Below are 23,229 nucleotides of genomic sequence, written 5' to 3'. Positions count from 1 at the left end.
CATTCCGAGTGGGTATCTCATTGCACTCAGCAAAGCATCCAACCGGGCATCTGTTGAGAAGATTATTCCCCTCTATTTTAGAGGTTGCTTTCAGGGTCACTTGCTCCACGTCTATTTTAGACTCTCTCTAAGTACATTTACTTTTTATGCAAGGCTTCTTTGAAGCTCCCCTCCCTTAATGTACAAAGATGAAGCATCTCTAGTAGTATTTATTGCACCTTGTACTCCTGTATGATGAAATTTTCACTCCAACCTTTATGAAATTTGTTTTCTGGCATGATGATGACTGCTCTTGTTTGGCCATTAACCGTAATAACCAAAATGAATCTGCCATATTTGTTGAACTTTAAAGAGCAGTAAATGTTGGAAGAAATATCTCTACCCCTCCAAGATTTAATGGTTCTCCCCTTTATGGCAGTAGTTTCTTTCAACCTTCTGCATGATTAAAAAAGAGCTACTTTGCTCAACATCCTCCTCCTCATATAGCCTTCCGTACTTTCCAACCAGTCATACCGAGCAAGACTTGGACTCAGTTAGATCATAGGACTTGCCCCCAAACCTGAAATAGATTCAATTTTCCACCAACCAAAAAAAGCTAAAAATAAAAAAAGTAAAGAGTAACTAAGGGACCTTTAGTGTAGTACATAGAGAATAGTGCCTGGTATAACTCCCTTGTGAACAGTTTTTCTTACTTCTCGGTTATTGCAGTTCTTTTTGCTTAAATTTAATTATTGATTCTTCAATGTTAAGCGGTGTAGGGTCTCATCCCAGCACTCAACCATTCGCACAAACTAAATTTTCAAATATAGAAATTGGGGACAAACACCGACTAATGAATAGCATTAACCATATGAAAAGTCTTTGGGCGATATCTATAAAATTATATCTTACCTAAGCAGAACAAGAAGCAGGTAGTTAAACAATGCATTAGAGCAACTCATGAACCACTTAACAAAACAGAAATGCATGCTTACCAGCAACTCTTCCACACCATTTATGAAGTTATCAATCCTCCCTTGTAAGTAGACTGGATCATAGTCAGATGACTGAACACGGAAACAGAACCCCGTTATGCGATATGTTACACGTGCACTGCAGTCAACAACATAACCAAGCTGCTCCTTTGTCCTATTTCAGAGAAGAAAAGGTAAGACTAAATAAAGTAACAGTAATCCTTACGGTAATCACAAGTGTGAACATCTTACAGGATGTTTGCTGCTTCATATATAACCAGAATGAAAGCACACAGTTCTCAAAAGTTAAAGGAAGCGCACTAAAAGATATCCTAAACTTATCATAACATAAGAAAACTTATAAGTATATCACTCAGTGTATAAGAGGTAATGAAACATGTAAAGCATATCAAGAAAAGGACCCATTGAGAAACATCAGAGACGCATGAAAGAAGAACACTTGACCGGAGCAGCACTAGGTGAGTCAGGATTAAAAGGAACTAAAAGAAAATTACATGCAAGCCTGGACACCAATATAACAGCCACATAAAGTATGTCAGATTCACAGAATACGACTCATAACACCTGTCACAACAAAGTTGTATTTATTCACTCTCTATTAAGCATAGCTTGGAGCTTGATACATCAGCAGCCAGAGTACTTATTGAAGCCTCAAAGGTGGGTCATATAAGAGTGCACAGTCTCGTTATACCTTAGCTGATTAAAAAGTGGCTCCTCCACAAGTTCATCAAAGAGATCTATTACTGCTTTCAATTTTATCAATGCAGTGCCTTCTTCAGGTTCAATCTGAAAATAAAGCTGCAGACAAAGAAAACAGATTAGTCACATGAATCACTGGATTTCAGGAAGAACTGAACAAACTGAAAAGAAGATGTACAATGGATCTTAGGCCTAACTCAACCTCAAAAGTTAGCTCATGAAGGGAGGATTGCTCAAGGCTGTATAAAGGGACGATGTAGGACTTACAATATGTGCGCATATATATATATATATATATATCGGAAACAGCCTATCTACCTTCGTCCTTTATAAGGTAGGGGTGAAGTCCTTTATCAAAAAGGTAGGGTAAAGTTGTGTACACACCACCCTCCCCAAACCCCACTTGTAGGATTTCACTAGGTATGTATAAAGAATCATTTTTAATTACCTCAACCACAGAGTTTGTTTCCAGTTTATTTTTTACTCTGACATCTCTGACTAGATCAGCGGCGGTTGGAAGACACATGACATACTCTTTATGCCTCATCTCAAATGGTAGCGCTTGCACAGAGAAATTACTTCTAAATATTTTTGATATGTTGAGTGCTTCTTCCTCCAGCAAATTTCCATGGCAAAGTCCCTCAATATACAGCTGCAACAATAAAGAGGTTAGTGACAAATGATTGCCTCGATACGGTATATAAATGAAATTCATCACAAGGCACAAAGATGACTGATAATGCGAAGTGCAACCCGTGTAAAACACCACACCAGCATATACAAGTCAATAAATAGTCGGACAAAAAAGTGGCTGATAATTTATTGCAAGACTCAAATTAGGTACTCAAAAGACGTCCTGTACATTTGTTGGACACTTCTTTTCATTTCATTGAAGCATACAGCTACTGTAGTTAACAAACCCCAGCTTCAGCATAGGGGCCCTCTTTAATCTACCATTCTGCTAGTGATTATTATGTTTCTCATAAACTCCATTACCCTCTCATCTTCATAGCTGAAAGAACTCAAAAGGCCAAGGGTGCTGATCTCCTAGGACCTAAATCCATTCCCAGCTTGTGGATCTTCCGGTTTCCAAATATGCCTCTCGTAAATGAGATTATACAGGAATACACATTGAATGCTGAGATTGCACATTGAATTTCTGGTAGTAGATCCATAATCAAAAAAAGTGTTTGTGATTGTTCCAGAAGAAATGAAAAGCCACCTACATCCTCTGTATTACAGCGGCTACTGCCATAGAGTTAGCATCGATAACCTAGAATTATGTAACCAGTATAGTTTCCTTTCCAAAAGAACTTCTCATCAAACAAGAGCTACACAAGTAGCAAGAACAATATGAAAATATCATAGAGTCAATTCACTAGAGGCATGGTAAAAACCCTCAAAACTATGCATCAAGGTCATTGGCTAAACTCTATCAGTTTTTAATAGGATATAGCGATAAATAGTACCTTCATTAATATATTTTGGCAAGTAACCCCGAGTATCATTTCAAGGCAACATGTAGCCAAAAAGATAAACATGATACCAAAAGTTTAATCATGTTTTTTGCTTACTATAGGAACATACAGTTTCAAGAAAAAAAAATCTTCCCCTTCAACTTTTTTACATATATAAAACCACACAATTGTTGTGTGAGAAATAATAGAGAAGAATATTGTTAAATAGTGAATCTACATTATTACATTGAGATAGACACTACATTAGACTCCTTTTCTAACTAGAATACTGCACTACAATCCTAAGTAGGATTATATATACTATTCTTGTTCGTACTCCTATTCTAAAACACTCTCTCAAGCTAGAGTATACATGTTATGTACCGAAGCTTGTTACAGATGTGATTAATATGAGGACCACTGAGGGACTTGATGAAGATATGGTATGGACTGCTTCCCAGACCTCAGTTGTAAGGGAAGAAACTGAAAAATTTCCAGAAATTGGTAAAAATATATGGGTCGACTCGAAATTAAGAGATGAGTAGATGTTGAACAAGAAAGCCACCGAAAAGCTATTCGGTACAAGTTCATGAGTCGGCGCGTGTGAGGTCGATTCTCAGTGGCACCGGTTGTGGTTTGATCACAGCGAGGCACTGTACCTCTTGGTAGTGTTGATTTTCTCACAACACTGACAAAAAGTGAAACTACATAAGTCACATCTGAGGAGTCACCGGAAAGACACGAAGCTGCGCAAATCAAATCTTCTTCTTTTTTTTGACATAAACTACACAAATCAGATCTGAGAAGTCGTCAGGAAGATTTCAGTGCAACACAACTCAGATACGAGAAAGTAGTCCAAAAAGATGCAAGGTGCTACACAAATCAAATATGGGAAAGAAGTCACCGAAAAGAAGCACGATGTTACAAAAAATCAATTATGAGAAAGTAGTCACCGAAGAGATTCACAGTGCAACACAAAATCAAATCTAAAACACCACAGAAAGAAGCACAGTGACCACTTTCTTTGTCCCAGATGCTTTTCTCAAATCAGTCCTCATTATTTTTCATGTAACCGTTCGCCGGCTGCAGTTTTTCTTTAATTATTTTTCTACCAAGGTCGTAGAGTCTCTAATACCATGAGAGAAATATTGGAAGAATATTATTGACTTGAATATCTACATTATTACATTAAGATAGACACCACACTATACTCCTTTTCAAACTAGGAAACCACATTACATTTTTTTTTCAAGTAGGATTCTATATACTTTTCTTGTTACTACTCCTACTCTAACAGTTGCTACATAAACAACCATTTACCAATAAGTTGATGATAATTGACAATCGCCTAAAGATTAATAACTTTAACTGGCACACCTGGGAAAGAAGCTCTGGAATGAAGAAGTTCAGATCAGAGAGAGTCAAGTCATTTAACAAGAACAACTTCTCTTCCACGTCCCAGAAGCTCTGACACAAGACTTGCAGTCGCAGGTATGATGAATGATTCAAGGGCTTCATGTTGGTGTTCTTCAAAGTTCTTACCATATCTTCCTTGATAACCTGTCAAACATCACTTCTTATTTCAAGAAATAAAGCACCAAAATCTCATTTATACCAAAGAATTATGGCACACATAGAAGGTTCCAAAATGGTCAAGTATGTAAGACGCTTAGCTTTTGCTAAAGATGTTAAACAGTTACTAATCATGCAAATGAGCCAACAAGTTCTTCAGCAACAAATAGTGGTTATAAACATTCCAATTCAACATGCACGCAATAGTAGTTATAAACACACATGCCCATTTACAAGCACCTTTACTAGCTAATTATCAACAGAAGTACACATAACTTAGGCCTCAACAGAACTCAAGTTCATACATGATACATTCACAAAGAGGAGACAGTAAATGAGCATGTCAAAAATCAAAGAGTAGGTGATCATCAAAGAACTATCTTTCAGTCCTCAAGCATAAACTAATAAAAGAACGGTGGTGAACTTCTTACATTTTCTTCCTTCAACTCTAACAAAAAAAAATGCATCATTTTATTTTGTTTCTGATAGGAAAACAGGGACTCAAAAATTTCAGAAGTCAGAAGGGAATGTTGAGAGTAATCCTTTTCCACTCCCCTATGCATCCCCTCCTTGATATTAAAATAAAGCAGCAGCAAAGAAATTATGAAAAACATAAGATCCAAACAACGCTCTATTTGGCCGGAGGGTCTTTCGGAAACAGTCTCTCTATTTTCCCAAGGAAGGAGCCAGACCTGCATCCACTAGTGGGGATTACACTGGGTATGGTGTTTTTGTTGTATAAGATTCAAACAAGATAACAAGCAATATCTAGGAGAACATATCAAGGAAAGCAAATTGAAGCAATTCGCATATACCATGAAGCGATCATCCCTTGGCGAAAATGATTTTGTCACTACCAAAACCTTTGACAAAAGGACCGGAAGCTTATCATTGAAACCATAGACCTTAAGTTCCAACTTGTCACCATATAGAGAAACAGAGGTTTCCAATTTAGCCACACTAGCCTGCATCAGATGCAACATTAACAGTCAAATACCACAAAATGAAACGTTAAAAGTTCAAGAACTAAAAAGACCATTAGTAAAAGAACTTGGACTGAATTGCAGCTGCTCTTGATAGTTCTCAGGTAAATGAGTTGTTTAACAGCTGTTCATCTTTGTAGAAGCCAATAAATCAAGTAAATAACCTGATATATAATCTCATTCAGCTCATCTTTTAGAAGGTGAATAAATAATTCAGTCAGCAAAGCGTTCTTCAAATTACTGTATCCCCCTTTTAGTGTAATACGGAAATACGTATTGGCACGAGGAAGCTTAAACGTGTTATCCAGCTTGTACCAGATCTTCATCAGCGGTTCGTCAAGTATACATCTTGGTCTTGCATTTTCCCAGTCACAATTGGCTTTACCAGCACGTATTGAAAAATCAGATGGAACAAACTCATTCTTCGCAGGAAGATGTAAGCAGGCATTAATTTCTGTAGGGTCCTTCCATAACTCAAATAGAGAAGATGGAATATCTTTTTCCACATATTCTGATCCAAACCATGGTTCCCTTTGAACATCTGAAAGAAAATGGACATAAAGCAAAACAACAAAAAGGAAAAAACGGGTAAAAAAGATAAGATATAGACTACTCTGTACAAAAGGGGGAAGGAGGGGTAAGGAAATGGAAAAGGGGGAATGTTATGAATATAAAGCTAAGTCCCAGAAACAAAAGACTTGCTAGCCGAGCTTCCCCTGGAGATGTGCTCATTTGACAAAAGTAAATAAGTCTAACACATGCCTCAGCAGTACAGAATAGATATATATCATCAAATCCAGAACTCAAACAACACATACCTTCACCAAATATCACAGCATTGCAAGAAGTGAAGTTTTACTAGCAAACTTTAACTGAAAACAACAGGAGAGCAGGGAAGTGGATCCAACTTGTTGCATCTTTTATTACAAATTATATAACTAAAACCTCATATCTAAAAGGCAGTCTAATGATCATTTTTCATGGAGAACTTATTTGGAAACATTGTGCAACTCTGAGGGTTTAAATTTTTATATGGACGTTGTGTATGGGATAATTTGACTTGGCATAATCTTTACTTTTCTTTTTTGCAACTGGTAATGTTAATTTGACTTGGTATAACCAACAACTTGGAGGATTCAGATTAGCAAATTGATACTTACCTATCAAAATTATTATTGTAAGAAAGAGGAAGATCAGCTAATCGTCTTATTGTTAATCAGTTAATCATCTTTTAGAGGCTAATTACATTGAAACACCTTAAACTTGCCACTATTTTTATCAGTAAATTTGACACCATTTCTTTTTAGGTAAACTTGACACCATTTTTTATTTAGACATCTTGTCTTAGGGTTCAACCTGTTGAACTCTAAAACTTGGAAGATATGTTGTCTACTGAACCCTCCACTAAAAACCAATAAAACAAATTGTGTGAAATGTATACAGAATGAGGTGGAAACGAATCAAAATAAGACACGTAGCTTTAAGACAAATAATCAAAACACCCCACCACCAACCCCACAAACGTCTTCTCAGAAAACGAGACCCTCGTCTCTTTCCTCCTCTCTTCTGCTCTTTGTCATCATTCTCAAACAAATTCATCCATCCGTTCAGTTCATTTCTTTTTAATTATGTTCCTTTTTTTTTGGTACTTTGCACCCCAAAAATCAGAGATTCACCCATTAAACTTCACTCACCCATCTTTTTCATGGAAATCGAAGAGAATAGGAAGTGGTGAACTCAAAAGACCTACAGATGGCCTATAAAATTCCCAAGGATTGATACAGTTGAGGAACGAAGCGAAGGATGAAGCTTAAGCCATTTTGGATTTTGACATAATCAGTTGCAAAGGAAGATATGATTGGTGTTAGAAAATAAAATTTCACTTCTTTATGAAGGGAATTTTATAGATGGCATCAAGAAGATGCAAAAAGTACAAAAGATTACATAATAAAGAGCTATGAATAAATAAGGCCTAAGCAAGAGCTCAAGAGCTGAGAAAGTCCAAAAAGTCGATATGACAATCTTTAGGAGCTGAATTATGCCAACTTAACAACTATAAGATGCTCTGGCTTTAACAATGCACAGGAGGTTGGTATCCCATCAAAGCATCTAGGGTTCCTTTCTGTCCAAACACACCGAAAAATGCAAGCTGGAATCATCTGCCAAAATTTTGTTTGATGGACTTATCAACTTTCCACAGAGACCAGCATTCATATGCTTCTTTGATGCTTTGTGGCATAACCCAGTTGACGCCAAAAATAGCAAGTAACATGACATCTGAAACAACTGAGCAATGCAGCAATAGATGTCTATTAGTTTCTTACAGCCATAGGCACGTGAAGCATATGTTGACTCTCTTAATGTGTCATTCATCAAGATAATCCAAAGTTAGACCATGTAAGCTGGAGGCTATCCAGCTGAAGCATAGCGGTGAGCTTAGTCTTCCAAATATTTCCATGGCCATCTGTTAATGCAACAATAATATACCAGTGAAATCCCACAAAATGGGGTTGGGGGAGGGTAGACCTTATCCCTACCTCCTGGAGGTAGAGAGGCTGTTTCCAAAAGACCCTCGGATCAAGTGAAGCAACATGGTCATCTATCAATGATCTCATTAAGGAGAACAAGTGAGAGTATCCTGCTTTTACTGTATAGTTACCATCCTTCCACTTCAAGCTATCAGGACCCACCCACCCACCCACACAACCACACAACCACCCAAAGCCCAAAATACCGAACAGACTAGGTAGCTCCCAATCCTGAAAGTTCCCTGAACTGTATATGAGATTATTTGTCTTTCCAAACTTTCCAAATATGGGAAATGGAGGAGTCCTAGTTACTTGCTATCTGATAAAAACTTGGGAGCTCATTCATTAGGATTGTCCCCTCTACCCTCTTGTCCATCTAGAACCTAACACTGGTCACATTCCCCACTTTGGAAAAGGTATTCATGTAGATTTCTTTACATAGTTTTCTGATATGTTTGCATGTCACAACTTCATGTGAACTACAGGAAAGCTTGGTGTACCAATGGCTTTGAAGGCCATGTTTTGCCCTCAACTGCCTTCCATAAAGAGTTGCCTTCTTGACTGTATCTCCATAACCACTTCATGGGCCTAATTTGTTGTGAATGGTAAGGTCCCTGATGCTTCAATCCCCATGATATTTAGGCATGATGACCTTGGACCATTTGACAAGATGAAATTTGTGTTCCTTGTTGTTACCTTACAACAAGAATGTTATCCTGATCCTATCAAGTTGTTTGGCCACTTTATTTAGGAATGGGATAAGAGTAACACAATATTATCTCTATCAGGAAGCAAGTTTAGTTTCAAAAATTCTCTACAATCCGCTCCAAACTCAGTTGATCTATATTTTTCCCCAAGTGGTAGGCATAGAAGCTGTACCACAACACAGAATCTCAGCTAACTCTTCAAGAGTAGGAACTTTATTAACAGGATAATAGAACTTTTTAACAAGTTCATATGCAATCCTGAGAGCTTCAAATCGTTGTAGAGTGAGATAAAGATATTTTACTCTAGATCTCTCTACCTCCAAGAAAATCAACGTATCATCATCATATAATAGTGGGAGACAAATAGAATTTTTGGAGTTGGCACCAACATAAAAACCATTAAACCGTTGAAGTTGCTTGGCTTTGTCTAACATCTTGCTGAGGCCCGCCATAGTCAAAGGAGAAAGGTCACCCTGCCTTAATCCCTTTTATGGAGAAAAGAATTCCATTTGTCCCCTACTAAGAAGTACTGAGCATTTTCTTTATCAAAAAAAAAAAAAAAAAAGTACTGAGCATTTGACAGTGATAATACAAAACTTGATCCAGCTTAACCACCTAAATAAAAGCCATTTTCTTGACAGCAAGCAAGTAAGGCCAATTGACCTGATTGAATATTTTCTCCACGTCCAGTTTGCATATAACACCGGGATCTCCACTCTTTAGTTGGCAGTCTGTAATTTCATTTACACTGAAGCATCAACAATGTGCAGCCTTTGATGAAGGCATTTTGGTGCCCTGAAATCAGATCTCCAACCACCCTTTTGAGCCTGCAAGTAGTTTAGCAACTAACTTGTATATGCTACCAATCAAACTAAATGGCATGTAATTTGAGTTCAATGGCACCATTCCTTTAAGGGATAAGAGCAATTAAAGAGGCGTTGGAGGACAACACCATGTGACGATTTGAATGAAAAAATTCAGCACATCCATCAAATCATTTTTAATGATCAACCATGCCTATTGGAAGAAGGCAGTGTATATAAGATCATATCCAAGCTATTGACAGAAAGGCTCAAGACAGTAGTGCAAAAACTGGTGGGCTCAAATCAAATAGCCTTCATCAAAGGCAGGCTAATCATAAATGCTGCTCTTATCACAAACGAGTGTCTGGACTCTATAATGAAGGAGGAGAATGTTGGAATCCTATGCAAGTCAAACAAAGAAAAAGTCTTTGATTATGTGAATTGGGGTTTTCTTCTGAATTTGCTGAAGAGGATGAATTATGACTCTGAATGGGTGAATTGGATCAAATTTTGCATCAGTACTGTCAAGTTCCCACTTCCCAGTCTTGATCAGTGGATCTTCTGAGGGCATCTATCCAAAAGAGGATTGAGGCAAGGAACCCTCTCTCTCCTTTCCTCTTCCAACTCATGGAGGGTTTGGTAACATGTTGATTACAGCTCAGAAAAATAGTTGGCTCTGAGGATTCAAAGTCAACAACAGGCAAGATAACTGTACAAAAATTACACATTTGTTATATGCAGATCACGCAATTATCCTATGTGATGCAGAGGTTCACAGAGGTGGACCAAATGAAGACATTGAGAATCATTCTGACAATTCTTTAAGGGGTTTAGGATTGCATGTTACCGGGAGAAGAGTTCAATGTATCAACAGTTTCAGAAATGTGTGGATATATTAGGAGGAAAAGTGGGATCCTTGCCTGCAGTTTACCTCGGCATGGCCGAAAGTGCGAACAGAAGATCCATGGACATTTGGAAGGGGGTCCTAGAGAAAAGTGAGAAAAAAACTTACTATATGAAGAGCAAATACCTTTCTACAGCGGAAGGTTAATTCTCATAATCTGTGTCTCGGATGCTTTACCTACCTACATGATGTCTCTTTTCCCAGTACCTCCTCCCGTTGAAAAGAGAATAGATGCCTTTAATGATCATTTTTTGTGGTTTGGTAACAAAGACAAACGAGGTTCCTATCTTGTCAAATGGAAAACTGATGCACAGCAAACATCAAGGGGGGGTTTGGTATAAATAACCCGTGGAAACAGAATTAAAGTCTGCTCATGAAGTGGCTATGGAAACACTCTAATGAACACTAGAACTGTGGAAAAGGGTGATAAAAGAGAAATATGGAGAAGAAAATGCTTGGAAGACCAAAACAGTTAACACTGCGTATGGGTATAGCAGCTTGAGGGGGCCACTTCATGTCCAGTTGTCTTCCCAAAAAGAGATTTTGTGCCCATTCCCAACAATGAGATCAACAGATCCTTAGTTTCAGAAGACTTCTAAATGATTTGGGAGATCAACAGATCCACTGCATTCTACAACAGTCTTAATCTTTTGAATGGAGTTTCACAAGAGAAAGACAAAATACGGTGGCTGGCCTGGGACACAATTCAAGATCTTTTATGGTCAAGATAGCATATCATATGAGTAAACCATAACAACCACCTTAATGTACACAGTACAGTGCCCTTTGAAGTACTTATGGAAGGCAAACATACCGTACAAATGCAGTTTTCGTTTGGCTGGTTGTAAGAGGACTTGTTTGACACAAGACAGATTACAAAGAAGGGAAATACACCTTTGCCCTATCTGCCACATATGTGGGAAAATGCAGAAACAATCCGTCACTGTTTTTGCTTAGGGTGACTACTCATCTTGGGACATATTTCTATCAATGATTGGTTCAAGTTGGAAAATGTCAATGAACACACTAGATATGCTATCTAGTTGGAGCAGCAGAGGAGGCACAAAAGCACAAAAAATTAGATGGAGTATGATCCCAAGATGCATATGGTGGACTATCTAGAAGGAAAGGGATTCAAGATGTTTTGAAGTCAAAAGCAGCCCAATCCAGAAAATAAAGCTTAATTGAATTCTACGTTTGCATTTTTCGTGAACAGGAGTACATATATGACACTGAGACTCAATTACAGCTCTTAGAGTCTCTATAGCTATAGTATAACTTCTGTAGATTATATTTTGCTTTCTTCATTGTAACTATGGACTTCACGGGCTCTTTAGATTTGAATACAAATCTGTTACCACCTCAAGAAGGTCTTGGATATGATAAGTGGCAGGAATGGGTCGTTAAAGAGCCCAATAGCCTTCCAATAGGTTTCTCGTTGCTTCCTTTTAATAAATCCCTTGTTATTTGCCCTGTTCCTTGGGTCTCCCGAATAAAAAGTAAGCACTGAGACCTGGCCCCTTTTTTTAGGGCTCTACTTGATATCGTTGGCCTGTAAGATAGTACTGGTATTAGAAATTGAGCAGCCACGTGCCCACCCACGTGCTTGCTACAAAGTGGTATTGGTGCAGCTGTTTATTGGCTCGAGGAAGCAAAGCCGTCAGATCCCGAGTTTTCTTCAAGCACCTGAGAAAAGGAAAGATCAAAATATCATGACTCGAGTTCCCCTTTAGGAAATCCATACAAAGAGGAATAGAGGTGAATCTCTTTAGACAAATTATGGCCCAGATATCAAGCGATTTTTGTTCCTGAGGAGGATACTGAAGGCCTTGATCCATTAGTCCGGGTCATGTTTGAACCCGACACCAGAGACCACCACACGGTCATTCCAAAACCAGTCGTCGTACCTAACTCACGCTACCTCCTGCCTCGAGGGAAAATTCAAAAAAGAATAAGTTGTGATTCAGAACTGCAACTTTGAGATCTGCCGTTACATTTCACCTTTAAGAATCACTTCTAGATGGCATCATGATTGGGACTTTGGTCGAAGGTGTTACTGAAACGACCCCCACAAGGCATATTGAAAGACAGCGGGTGATTTCACATTTAGCTGCATATCTGGAATCAACTTTGTATGGCAGATGTTCACTATCCTGCTCACCTCATGCTGGCCAACAACAATATAACCAGTGTAATCCCACAAGGGGGCCTATGAAGGGTAGGATGTACGCGGACCTTATCCCTACCTTCATGCTGTCCGTTGGAGAATTTTTGCAGCTTCTACATATGATTTTTGCCTGTGTATCCCAAGTCGAAACCATTCCCCAGAAAACATTTGATTATGTATTGAATGCCATCCAATCCCTTGTTCTAATCATTCTCCAGAATAATAAGGGCATTTTTCCCATCCCCTAGACAAGCTTCAATTCTTAAAAAATTTGCCATGAACGTTGTAGTTCTAGAACACATTATGTATATGCTTGAATCTCCCCCCTCTCCCCAGTGAAGCCTGCAGCATTCCATCACAGACCCAAAACAGATTTTCCCCAACAATCTTGATTTTACTGGTGAATGTTCTACCTCGCTCTGTGAAGGTTAACCCTTTGTGCAATCCTCACTGGTCTAATATTTCAAAGAATTTCCCACCTAAAATGAAGAATATTTGAATAGCCATATTTAAGAAACTGGAACTAGTAGTCGAAAAGGTCATTTTCAGGAAAAAAAAAAGGTCAAAGAACCGTCTCTCAGTTTGCTATGATATTGGACTGTTCCATCATGCTAATTTCTTAATACTACTTTAGTATCTTATTTCTCCTGAAACACCCAGCAATTTAATAGTTTCATTAACACAGTTGTAGTGTAGTTAAGCAAGGAGGTGGAGAAGGAGTTCATTCTTGGAGAAGGGTAAAAGAAGGAAACTAGCGATGGGCGAAGTTTATATGCAAGAGATCAGATTAATTAGCAAATTCTTGTTCTTTCTGAGAAACTATAATAATAAGTTGTAAATTGTGAATGGATTAGATACAATTCTGGGTTATTTTAGCTGATGAAAGAAGAGAGAAGAAAACAGAGGAAAGCTACTCTTCCGTAAGAGAGGAAAAAAGTTCATTTTAGTAACTAACTATAGCGCCTAATTTCAACAGTGAAACACAAAACCTGCCATGTCAGCACTTAAGCTTCAATAGTGACAAGTTGAAGTGTTCAATAGGTCACTGTTTGGTGTCAAGTTTCAGGGGTCATCGATGTATTTGGCTCTTTATAATGTTCCACCAACTTTTTACGGCATAGAACCTACATTGTAAACCTAGTAGTAGAACTTAGCAGATAGTCTGATTTGCCTGACTAGGGCCAAACTGAATAAAGATAGAGCAGCTTCATTTACCAGACACATATGTTACTGTAAACTTGAAATGTTGAGACAAATGAGGTTGTGAATGTTACCATCAGACTTCTGAAAAGACTTCGATACAACGTCAACTCTCATGTTCTCAGGCCTGAAGAAATCCAAAACATACTTTATGAACTCCGCATCCCAAACATCATATGCGTAGTCCCCATAAATAACATGCTCGGGAGGATAAACAAGTAAACCCTCTGCAGCAAAGAAACTATTTTAGTAGATACAAGAAATATGATTAGAAATACAAGACTTCCTTGGTTACACATCACACCTATTATTGTAAAAGAAAAGGATGAAAGGGATTCTGAACCACATTCTTCATACAAATATAAAAAGCTTGTTGCACACCACCAACTACTCGCACCACGCCCCCCATAGAGCATGAGCATGCATATAATACTTGTATGCCTCTTTTGGTCAAGGTAAAATTTCACAAAAAAGAGCTAATTCTAGTTTAAATGTCTCTCAATTCTGGACCCTATGGGCTATGTGTTTTTTTTGTTTTTGTTTTTTTTTTGGGGGGGGGAGGGGGGGTGAAATTTTGAGATGAAGAGGCTTCTCCTTGTCATAAATGATGTATTCAAAGGCTTCAAGTTTTCAACTACTAGATCTTGCTTAAACGGTTGCTCCAGACTTCCAAACTGCTCAATTTTTGTTCTAAAATTTTTCAAAAACTAAGATATTCTAGGCAACATTTCTTTTGTGCTATTCATAGGATCCTTTGCCTTGGTCAGAACACTAAATAGGGGTGCCTGATTACATATTGTGAAAACAATAATTTGTTCAAAGAAAGGAATAGTTTCAGCAACTTGCAAAAGGTTAGATCAACCGACTGTCTATCTCAATGTTGTTGTAATCAGAAAGAGATCAGAAATACACAAGGAAAGATAGATAACCAGCAAGTTCTGCAGCATAATCATCTTGAGGTTGCTCCTCCGCATATCTAAAATCTACATTTGCAATATCTTGGAGTTCCTTGAAAATCCACTCTTGAGGAGAATTTTGATGCAGGAGCTTGAGGTATTGATAGACAAAGCCAATGATCTCAAATATCTATAAAAATAAACAATTACATATTAAAGCCACCAATCAAGTCAAGTATAGATGATTATGTACTCCTAATGGTATGGCTGTCGTACTGATATTAGTGAAGACAATCAGAAAGCTACAGTTGTAGGCATATTAAAAGCATGAGTTTAATTCCAATTTAAGCCACACAAAGATTTATATCTTATCGGTACTGGTGAGACTCTACTTCATAATATTAAGTGGGTTCAATTCTCACTGTCCTCTTGTATAGCACCCAAAGTGGCTTCTATCAACCCCACTGGGTGCCTTTCTCTATCCTCATATGTAATCAAAAATTAATCACTATCTTAAGCGTGAATGTTTTTGATCACGGTAACAATCTATATGAGAGTGAATCAGTGTTGTGGAAGGCCCTCGCCTTGCGACTTTAGCGAGAGGCGAGGGGAAGCCTTCACATGTATTACTAGCTAGGCGAAGCCTTCACGCGTATTACTGGCGAGGCGTAGAGATCTCGCAAAGGCAAGAAATAGCAAGTGGTGATACGGCGAGGCGCTGCCGTTTTTTTTAAAAAAAAATATGATTCAAAAATTTAAAAAGCAATATTAGGGTTTAGTTGCTCAAAGCCACAAACCACGACTCTCTTCTCCAAAGTTCAGACTTTAGCAACGCAACTTCTCTTCAGGCTTCAGGTACGTCTTCTCTCTTCTTCTTCCTCCTCTGCTTCTCCCGCCACAGTCAGCACTTACTTCTTTTTTCTTCCTCTTCTTCTTTCTTCTCTTCTTCTTTCCGGCTCTTAACCAGTATGATGTAGGTCACAGCTTCTCAATAGTCACTCCTTTGTTTTCTATATTCTGTTTTGTATTTTCTGCAATCTGCCTATTTTAAATTTGAAAATAAAACTTCTCCTATTTTTGTTTCTACCCAATTCAATTTTCTTTTATAGCTAATTAATATAGTAATTGCTTTTCCATAAACAACAATTTCAAAGGCGTCAGATGGTAGCAGACAGAAAGACCATGGATGGATTTATTGTATGCAAATTGCAAGGCCCACAAAAGATTCAGTTATATGTAAGTTTTGTGAACATACTTCCAATTGTGGTATTACTCAGCACAAGCGACAATTGATGGGTGGAAATAAAAATGTGAAACAGTGTCCAAGTTGTCCGACGGAAGTTAGGGAAGAAATAAGGGTATATGTTAAAAATAATGTCACTAGTAATCCGTAGAATCAGATGAGCAATTAACTTGTGGTTAATGTTATTGATGATGCATATGATGAAGTGATGACTCCCTCAAAAACTCAAAAGATGTCTTCTAATGGAAGTGGATCCTCCATAGAAGGGACCATGACGGAAGGTCCTCTTAATGTTTATTTTTCACAGAAAATCACAACAAAGGGGAAACTTTAAAAATGATCAGGATTTGATGAAACCAAGAAGATTCTAAAGCAGTGTGTGGTAAGTGTTTTTGCATTATGGATGTCGATGCGAACTCCCTTTCAAATTTTTAATTACAAAGCATTTGATAAATTCATTGAGGTTGTAGGACCGCATGGCCCAGGAATGAAGCCTCCTGCTTTTCATGAAGTTTTAGAGTTACTCACTTAAACAAGAGGTGAAAAAAGTGGGCAACATTGTTATGGAGAATAAAGTGCGGTGGAGAAAATTTGGATGTTCAATGGCCAGCACCAATTGGTAAAATGATACATCAATATTTTGGTGAATTCTCCAATAAGTAGTGCGTTTCTTGGTTTTGTAGATGCTAGCAACGAATCTACCAATTCTACAAAATGTACAGCTTGTTCAAGAAAACAATTGAGAGAACCGAATCGGAAAAATATCGTACAAGTTGTCATTAATAAAGATAGTGAGAATGTTAAGGCAGATGATTGGTGTGTACCCACACATTTCTTGCACTGCATGTGCTGCCCATTGCACCAATTTGATGTTTGGTGACATATTCAAGATTAACCCATATGATTCAAGTAATATGACTCTCATATCCTTTAACTTTCATTATAGTTCCTTACTCCTTCCGTTTCAAAAAATATGACCCTATTTCCTTTTTAGTCCATTTCAAAAAGAATGACCCCTTTCCTTTTTTGTTAACACTTTAACTTCAATTTTCCACGTGGCATGTTTAAAACCACAAGATTAAAGAGCATTTTGGTACATTTGACATAACTTTAATTTAGAACCACAAGATTAAAAAGTTTTCTTTCTTTTTTTAAACTCCGTTTCAAGTCAAACTAGGTCATTCTTTTTTAGATGACGGGAGTAATACTTATTAGCTACTAATTACTATAATATTTACTTTAACAGTTTTTAAGAAGGTCATCAAGATCCATTCTTACATTAGTCAAAGGTTGTTTTTCTTGAACTTTGAAGAGGAAATTAGCAAATGATAGAAATTTGGTAAAACCGGAAAACACAATATTTGCAATGGTCTCCTTAACTTTGCTAGTTATGAACATACAAAAGAAAAAACTTGAGAACTCTGGTCCTCTTAACCAAATGGACTTCAAGGAAATTTTGGGGGAAGGTGTCAATCTCTTAATTTTGCACACTCATCTTTCACTGTCACATATCTTTCTGGCTAAGAAATGGAAATTCTTTCTCTGATCACATGATTTGGAATGATGTTGTCCGGGCACTTAAAGTTGGCGGTCCTTTGATGGAAATGCTTTGTTTGGTGGATGGTAAAAACACACACCAGTGGGCTATATTAATGAAGCAATGGATAGAGTCAAGGAAACTATTGAACAGGCTTTTAGTGGAGTTCAGAGGCAATATGAGAAAGTGTAGACTGATGCAAGGTGGACTGGCTAACTCCACCAGCATTTGCATGCAGCAGGCCATATTTTGAACCCGGGGTTGTTTTATACTACTCAAGAAAATGACACTTTAGATTCAGAAGAGTGGATGGATTATAATAGATATGTTGAGAAGATGATCTCTAGTATAACAACACAAGATATAGTCGTTGAGCTTTCTAAGTACAAAAATACAGATGGGAAGTTGATAGCACCATCAAAAGAATCTGCAAGATGATACCTGCAGCCATTTTTGGAGTATCTGGAACGAAAGGAATAGAAGATTCTCTGATGGAATATCAACTACCTACCAATCTTTAAAAGCTAACTGCCTCGTGTTATTGTATAGTTGGGTTTATTTATCCCCTCTGGATTGCCCTGATTCATTTCTGAACCATGTCCGCTCCCTGATTCTCAATTAACAATGTAAAGGCGAGCTGACCTTTTGCTACTAAGTTTTTGCAACTTCTATGCATCTACTTGATACTGCAATAGAACTAATTACTTCATCAAAAAAAAATTACAAATAGGATGTTTGGTTGTGGTAAGGCGCTTAGAGCCAAATGCACGAGGTCACGGAGTAAGTGAGTTGGTTTAGTTCTTTATAGCCCTTTACTGAAATTTTTTGACTTATTTCTACTTATCAACCTTTAAATTTATATTTTTTTGGTTGAATGGTGGTCGCTATTTGGTAGTCAAACTACAACCTTACAAAAGAACTTCTAGCAGAGAACCTAAATCATCAATTATTGGATTGCTACATGTCTCAATGGGACAACATGGTTAATGAGAATTTAAAACTTATATGACTGACCACAACTAGCTTGTGATCGAGGACACAGTTGTTGATCAAAAAGCTATAATTTCCCTCTTGTGGCAGCTCCAGGTCAGAAGTCCCATCTTAATGATTTGTATTTATATGCATACCTACATGTTCCTATTCTACAACAGCATGCTACGAAGGATCTAATGTTCATATAAACCACAGATACTTCTCCTGGCTATCAGTTAACATTCATGCATTAAAAAGTTGTGTAAGAATGTTATGTACTTTCACAAGCATCAATAATTATGAAGTGTAAGAATGTTATGTACTTCATCCAAAAAAACATCAAGGATTATGAGAAGTACGTAAAATGACTCCATTATGAAGGATTGACCAGAAAAATAAGAGATGCAAAGTAAACAACCTTTTCCAAGCCAAAATCTGTCAGATGTATTGACATGCCAAATATGTACGCGAATGAGGAGCGATGCATTCCTTCATCACCAACACCAGCGGATATTGATGTTACCCAGCCTCTAGCCTTTAGGAAGAAAAGCAAGGACCCTTTTCCTTCTGAAACATTTTAATTTTTTCAATGATCAGATCTCAATACCACTTCCGTTAAGTAGAAGCACACTTGTACAAACACGGAACTTAAATTTCCAGCGACAAATCATCACAACTGAATATTTGCCAGAGAATCTAAGTGTGATAATGATAAAGTAGAAATTTCTTAGAGACTCATCAATTAAGGCCATGGCACAAAACAGCTCAAATAATGAATGACATATAAACAAATCAAACATAAATTAGAGGGTTAGAGATACCAAAACAGTATCTTCCGAGTCTAAATCAGGTTAAGCAGCATTAGATTTATATGATAGTGTTCTCTTAGCCCCGGATGATGTCTTATTAGTGTATAATTACCAAAATATGATGCTGATTGACTGCACTCAAACACATGACAGTCTGTCTAACCAACTGCAAGGAAACGGTAACAGAAATTGCAGCCTGAAATAATTAAATAAAGGGAAGCAGAAGCAAGCCAATAGGCAACTACAGTGCATACAAGGTGCATTTGCAATATATCTTTGATTTGAAGCCAAAAGAACTACTGATGACACCTCCGTTATATTGTAACATATGTTGACATGAAACCAACTGTAAGACTAACAACACCTCTGATACACCTTACCATGTCCCAATAGATGAGCCAAGTAATCTTCAGCTTTCTTCAAGTACCCTTTGCGAAGAGAAGGCAGCGTCCATGATAAATCAAGGATATGAACATCTTTAACTGCCTTTAACCAATAAAGTTTGCCAACCTTCCAAATGGGAAGCTCACTTCCTCCATCTGGATTTACCAAAGGGCCTTTCTTGACATTGCTAAATAATTCAAGAACCCAACTTTCAAGGATATCTACTGACTCTGCAGTTATTAAAAATTATAAAATTAGCACAGAACACTTCGCAATGAAAACTTATGTTGCTACGTCAATAACTATCTAAGGGCCCAACCTAAAGTAAATATCATGAATAATATTACCAGAGAAAACTTCAAATATAATCAAAGACCATTTTGAGTGGAGATCATCCACATCAATGTGGCAAGTATGTCTATTGAGACCAGTTTCCACAGAAATTAATACACTTCCTCAAATCGTCATCTACCAATAAAAACCTCCTTGAAATGGATTTAGGCTAAATTAGAACTTCTAAACATTATTTATTGAAATTTCTGAATCGCAAAAAAAAGTTACCTCCCCCTATAACAGCCAGTTTCATGGACCCACCACGATAATTGTCATGGTATAGTCTAAGAATTTGTTCTCGCAAATTAACTCCTTTCTGCACCGCATCAGCAAGGCTTTTCTTATTCCCTTCACAGAATCACGAGAAATAAAAGGAGAGTTCATAGATTAAAATACTACATCCAAAGGAAAAGACAAAACAGAGATGGCTTTGATGTCGTAAACTTGCCCCAAAAGAACCGGTTAAAGGGATGGCCAGGATTAGATGTATGGCACTGTAGTTGTTGTAGGCGGCAGGAATCATTTTGTAAGACCTGATTAAATTCTGTAACAGAAGTGTCAAATAACAGCATTTAAATTCGTAAGACACTTGGGTTAGTGAGATCAAGAAACCTATAGGAATGCATACCCGAGTCCACAGCTAGTACCTCCCGCTCCATGGCTTCAGCTTTAACCAAAGGTGAAACAAAAAACTGAGAAAACCTGAAAAGGAGACATAACAACGTAACCACCTTTTAAGAATAAAATTGTTGAGGGTTTTTTTTGTTTTGGTGTGTTGTGGGGGGGGGGGGGGGGGGGGGGGGGTGTAAGCACCATAGTAAATTGAAGTTGTAGAGAAGGCCAATTAATGTACTACCTCCCTCCATAGAAAAAATTTAAGTTTGAACATAATAACATATTTGGACACCTCTAAGAAACAAAAGATTCTATAGAGTTAAGTAGAGAGTAATATAAAGGAATACTCTAATATCATTAAGGATCTTAAACTTTGATCATGAAAAGTTCAGCAAGACCAAGCAGTCTACATTACCCAGGATCATCTCACATGTCAGACCACTTCCCTATATCTCTGAAATGTGGAGACAATTTCCACTATGTGAGGACTGAATAACACCTATTTTTTTTTAATAGGACAGGAAAATTAGTATTAACTTCAAATTATCATCAAGAAAGTTGTAAATACATTAACAAACAAAAAAAGAAGCTGCAAACAAGACCAGTTTCATCACATAGCTTACATAATTACCTGATGTTTATGAACTCAGAAACAAAATAAAACATGTATTTTACCTTCTCAGGGCTTCCTTAAGGCAATCCCTCTTAACTTCAAAATGGTAGCAAGTGTGTTCAGCTTCTGTGTATGCATTTGAACACCCTCCATGCCTGGACAAGTAATTATCATACTAGCAAAGAAAAGAGTCAAACTGAGATCCACATTCTTTTTTCTTTTTTTTTTGAAACAGATAACTTAAAAAAACAAAATTTTGTGCAGATGATAATTTTTTCAGTGAGGTTGAGAAATAATCAGAGAAGGATACCACAAGTATATCCAGAAGCAAGCAAAGAACGACGCACCTCATTTTCATCAGGAAAATCAGTGCTTCCCATGAATAGCATGTGTTCTGAATCCATAACAAATAACATGGATTACTTGAGTGTCAAGACAAATGATATCAAAATGCACATTACCAAAGTCAGTTGTGTGACATGATCGCATTGATGACACGGGTGAATGAGAAAGTCGAATTTTAGTTTTAACATTTTTTTTTTGGTAGGAGGAAAAGAAGATAAAAGGAAATTGCAGACTGTAATAAGAAATTTTCATACTAACGTGGTTTAACAAAGAAGAAAAGGAAGGGAAAAAAAGTAGGGAAGAAAAGAGAACTAGTATCTCCTCCTCAAATTCCACAAGTATTTGCCCAGAAGAAAGGTAGAGGGGCCAGACCCACTATCCAGTATCCACTGAACGGGCTTGTCAGGGATTCTCAGTTATCAAAAAAGGAAGATGGTTATATCCCCTTCTATTTGTTCCCCTTCTATTGAATGAAGCACCTGAGAAGAAAACCTTTTGATGCTCCATCCTTTCCCTTCTCCCCAAACAATGTGCAAAATGCTACTTTAATTCTCGTCAACAGATTCATATTTTGCTCTAGTGTCTCATGAGCTCAATCACCAAGATAACAAATCAAACTTCCATTCAAAGCTTAAACAATATGATAAGTGACAATGCATAAATTGGACATCTTGCAATCATTTTACTTCGCAATTGAAATATTGGTATCCTTTGAGAGAGAAGCCAAGAACTAAAACTCAAGACCATAACGGTTTTTCTTCTTCTTTTTTTTTTTTTTTTTTTTGATAAAGGTAACATTTGCACATCAATCATCAGCTCAAAACTGGTATCCAAAAATTTACATTATATCCTCCCTCCACACTTGTTCGTCTGGCATAAACAAAAGATAAAGAAAAGAAAAAAAGAAACTACTCCTAGATCCTCCTTCATCCTTATAAGGACACCCTAGAATGTCTACAACAGCCACAGGGTCATCTATATACTCTGAACTACACCAATAGCAAAAAGTGATAATGCAGTTCATTTTAATCTGAGGGCTGCTCTTGTTATCAAAACTCCTGGAATACCATTCTTTCCATATGGTCCACCAAATAATTGTTGGGACAATTTTACATCTACTCTTGCATGTGCTACCACTGCCCTCCATATTCCAGCTTTCTATAGCATGTCCTGTTCTCTCGGGAACAGTCCAACTTATACCTCTGAAGTTAGTTAACAAATTCCACAGCTAGTCAACCACTTTACAGTGTAAGAACAGATGATTAATTGTATCTGCAACCTGATCACAAAAACAACATTTTTTGGGCACATATGTGTTCCCCTCTTTATAAGAATCTCTTGTCTAAATACAGCATCTTTCAACACCAACCAAGTAAAAACTACCACTTCATATGGTATTTAACCTTGGATATAAGCTTCAGAGGCAGAAATTTAACTTTGGATCCCATCTTATTCATATTTCTATATGCAGAACTAACAGTGAATAAT

At 37.4% G+C, this 23,229-nt stretch overlaps 1 protein-coding gene across 2 annotated transcripts in view; it reads right to left on the bottom strand.

Moving 5' to 3' along the window:
- LOC101261473 (nardilysin-like) overlaps positions 1 to 23,229 on the bottom strand; it is a 50,991-nt gene that overhangs the window by 19,617 nt on the left and 8,145 nt on the right. For both annotated transcript variants that reach the window (XM_004231668.5, XM_010317497.4), the window contains exons 3-17: positions 21,744 to 21,790; positions 21,459 to 21,571; positions 20,797 to 20,870; positions 20,617 to 20,712; positions 20,397 to 20,516; positions 19,832 to 20,065; positions 19,061 to 19,209; positions 14,924 to 15,080; positions 14,069 to 14,221; positions 5,850 to 6,226; positions 5,518 to 5,667; positions 4,508 to 4,690; positions 2,122 to 2,325; positions 1,666 to 1,772; positions 975 to 1,128 (exon numbers count right to left, since the gene is read on the bottom strand). In XM_004231668.5, the coding sequence (XP_004231716.2) occupies positions 975 to 1,128; positions 1,666 to 1,772; positions 2,122 to 2,325; positions 4,508 to 4,690; positions 5,518 to 5,667; positions 5,850 to 6,226; positions 14,069 to 14,221; positions 14,924 to 15,080; positions 19,061 to 19,209; positions 19,832 to 20,065; positions 20,397 to 20,516; positions 20,617 to 20,712; positions 20,797 to 20,870; positions 21,459 to 21,571; positions 21,744 to 21,790 (2,318 nt within the window). The remainder of the gene's footprint in view (positions 1 to 974; positions 1,129 to 1,665; positions 1,773 to 2,121; positions 2,326 to 4,507; positions 4,691 to 5,517; positions 5,668 to 5,849; positions 6,227 to 14,068; positions 14,222 to 14,923; positions 15,081 to 19,060; positions 19,210 to 19,831; positions 20,066 to 20,396; positions 20,517 to 20,616; positions 20,713 to 20,796; positions 20,871 to 21,458; positions 21,572 to 21,743; positions 21,791 to 23,229) is intronic.

The sequence above is a fragment of the Solanum lycopersicum genome, chromosome 2 (genome assembly GCF_036512215.1).
Source record: "Solanum lycopersicum chromosome 2, SLM_r2.1".
Taxonomy (NCBI): domain Eukaryota; kingdom Viridiplantae; phylum Streptophyta; class Magnoliopsida; order Solanales; family Solanaceae; genus Solanum; species Solanum lycopersicum.
The sequence above is the reverse complement of the archived record's forward strand: the minus strand, read 5'-3'. Positions and strand labels throughout refer to the sequence as shown.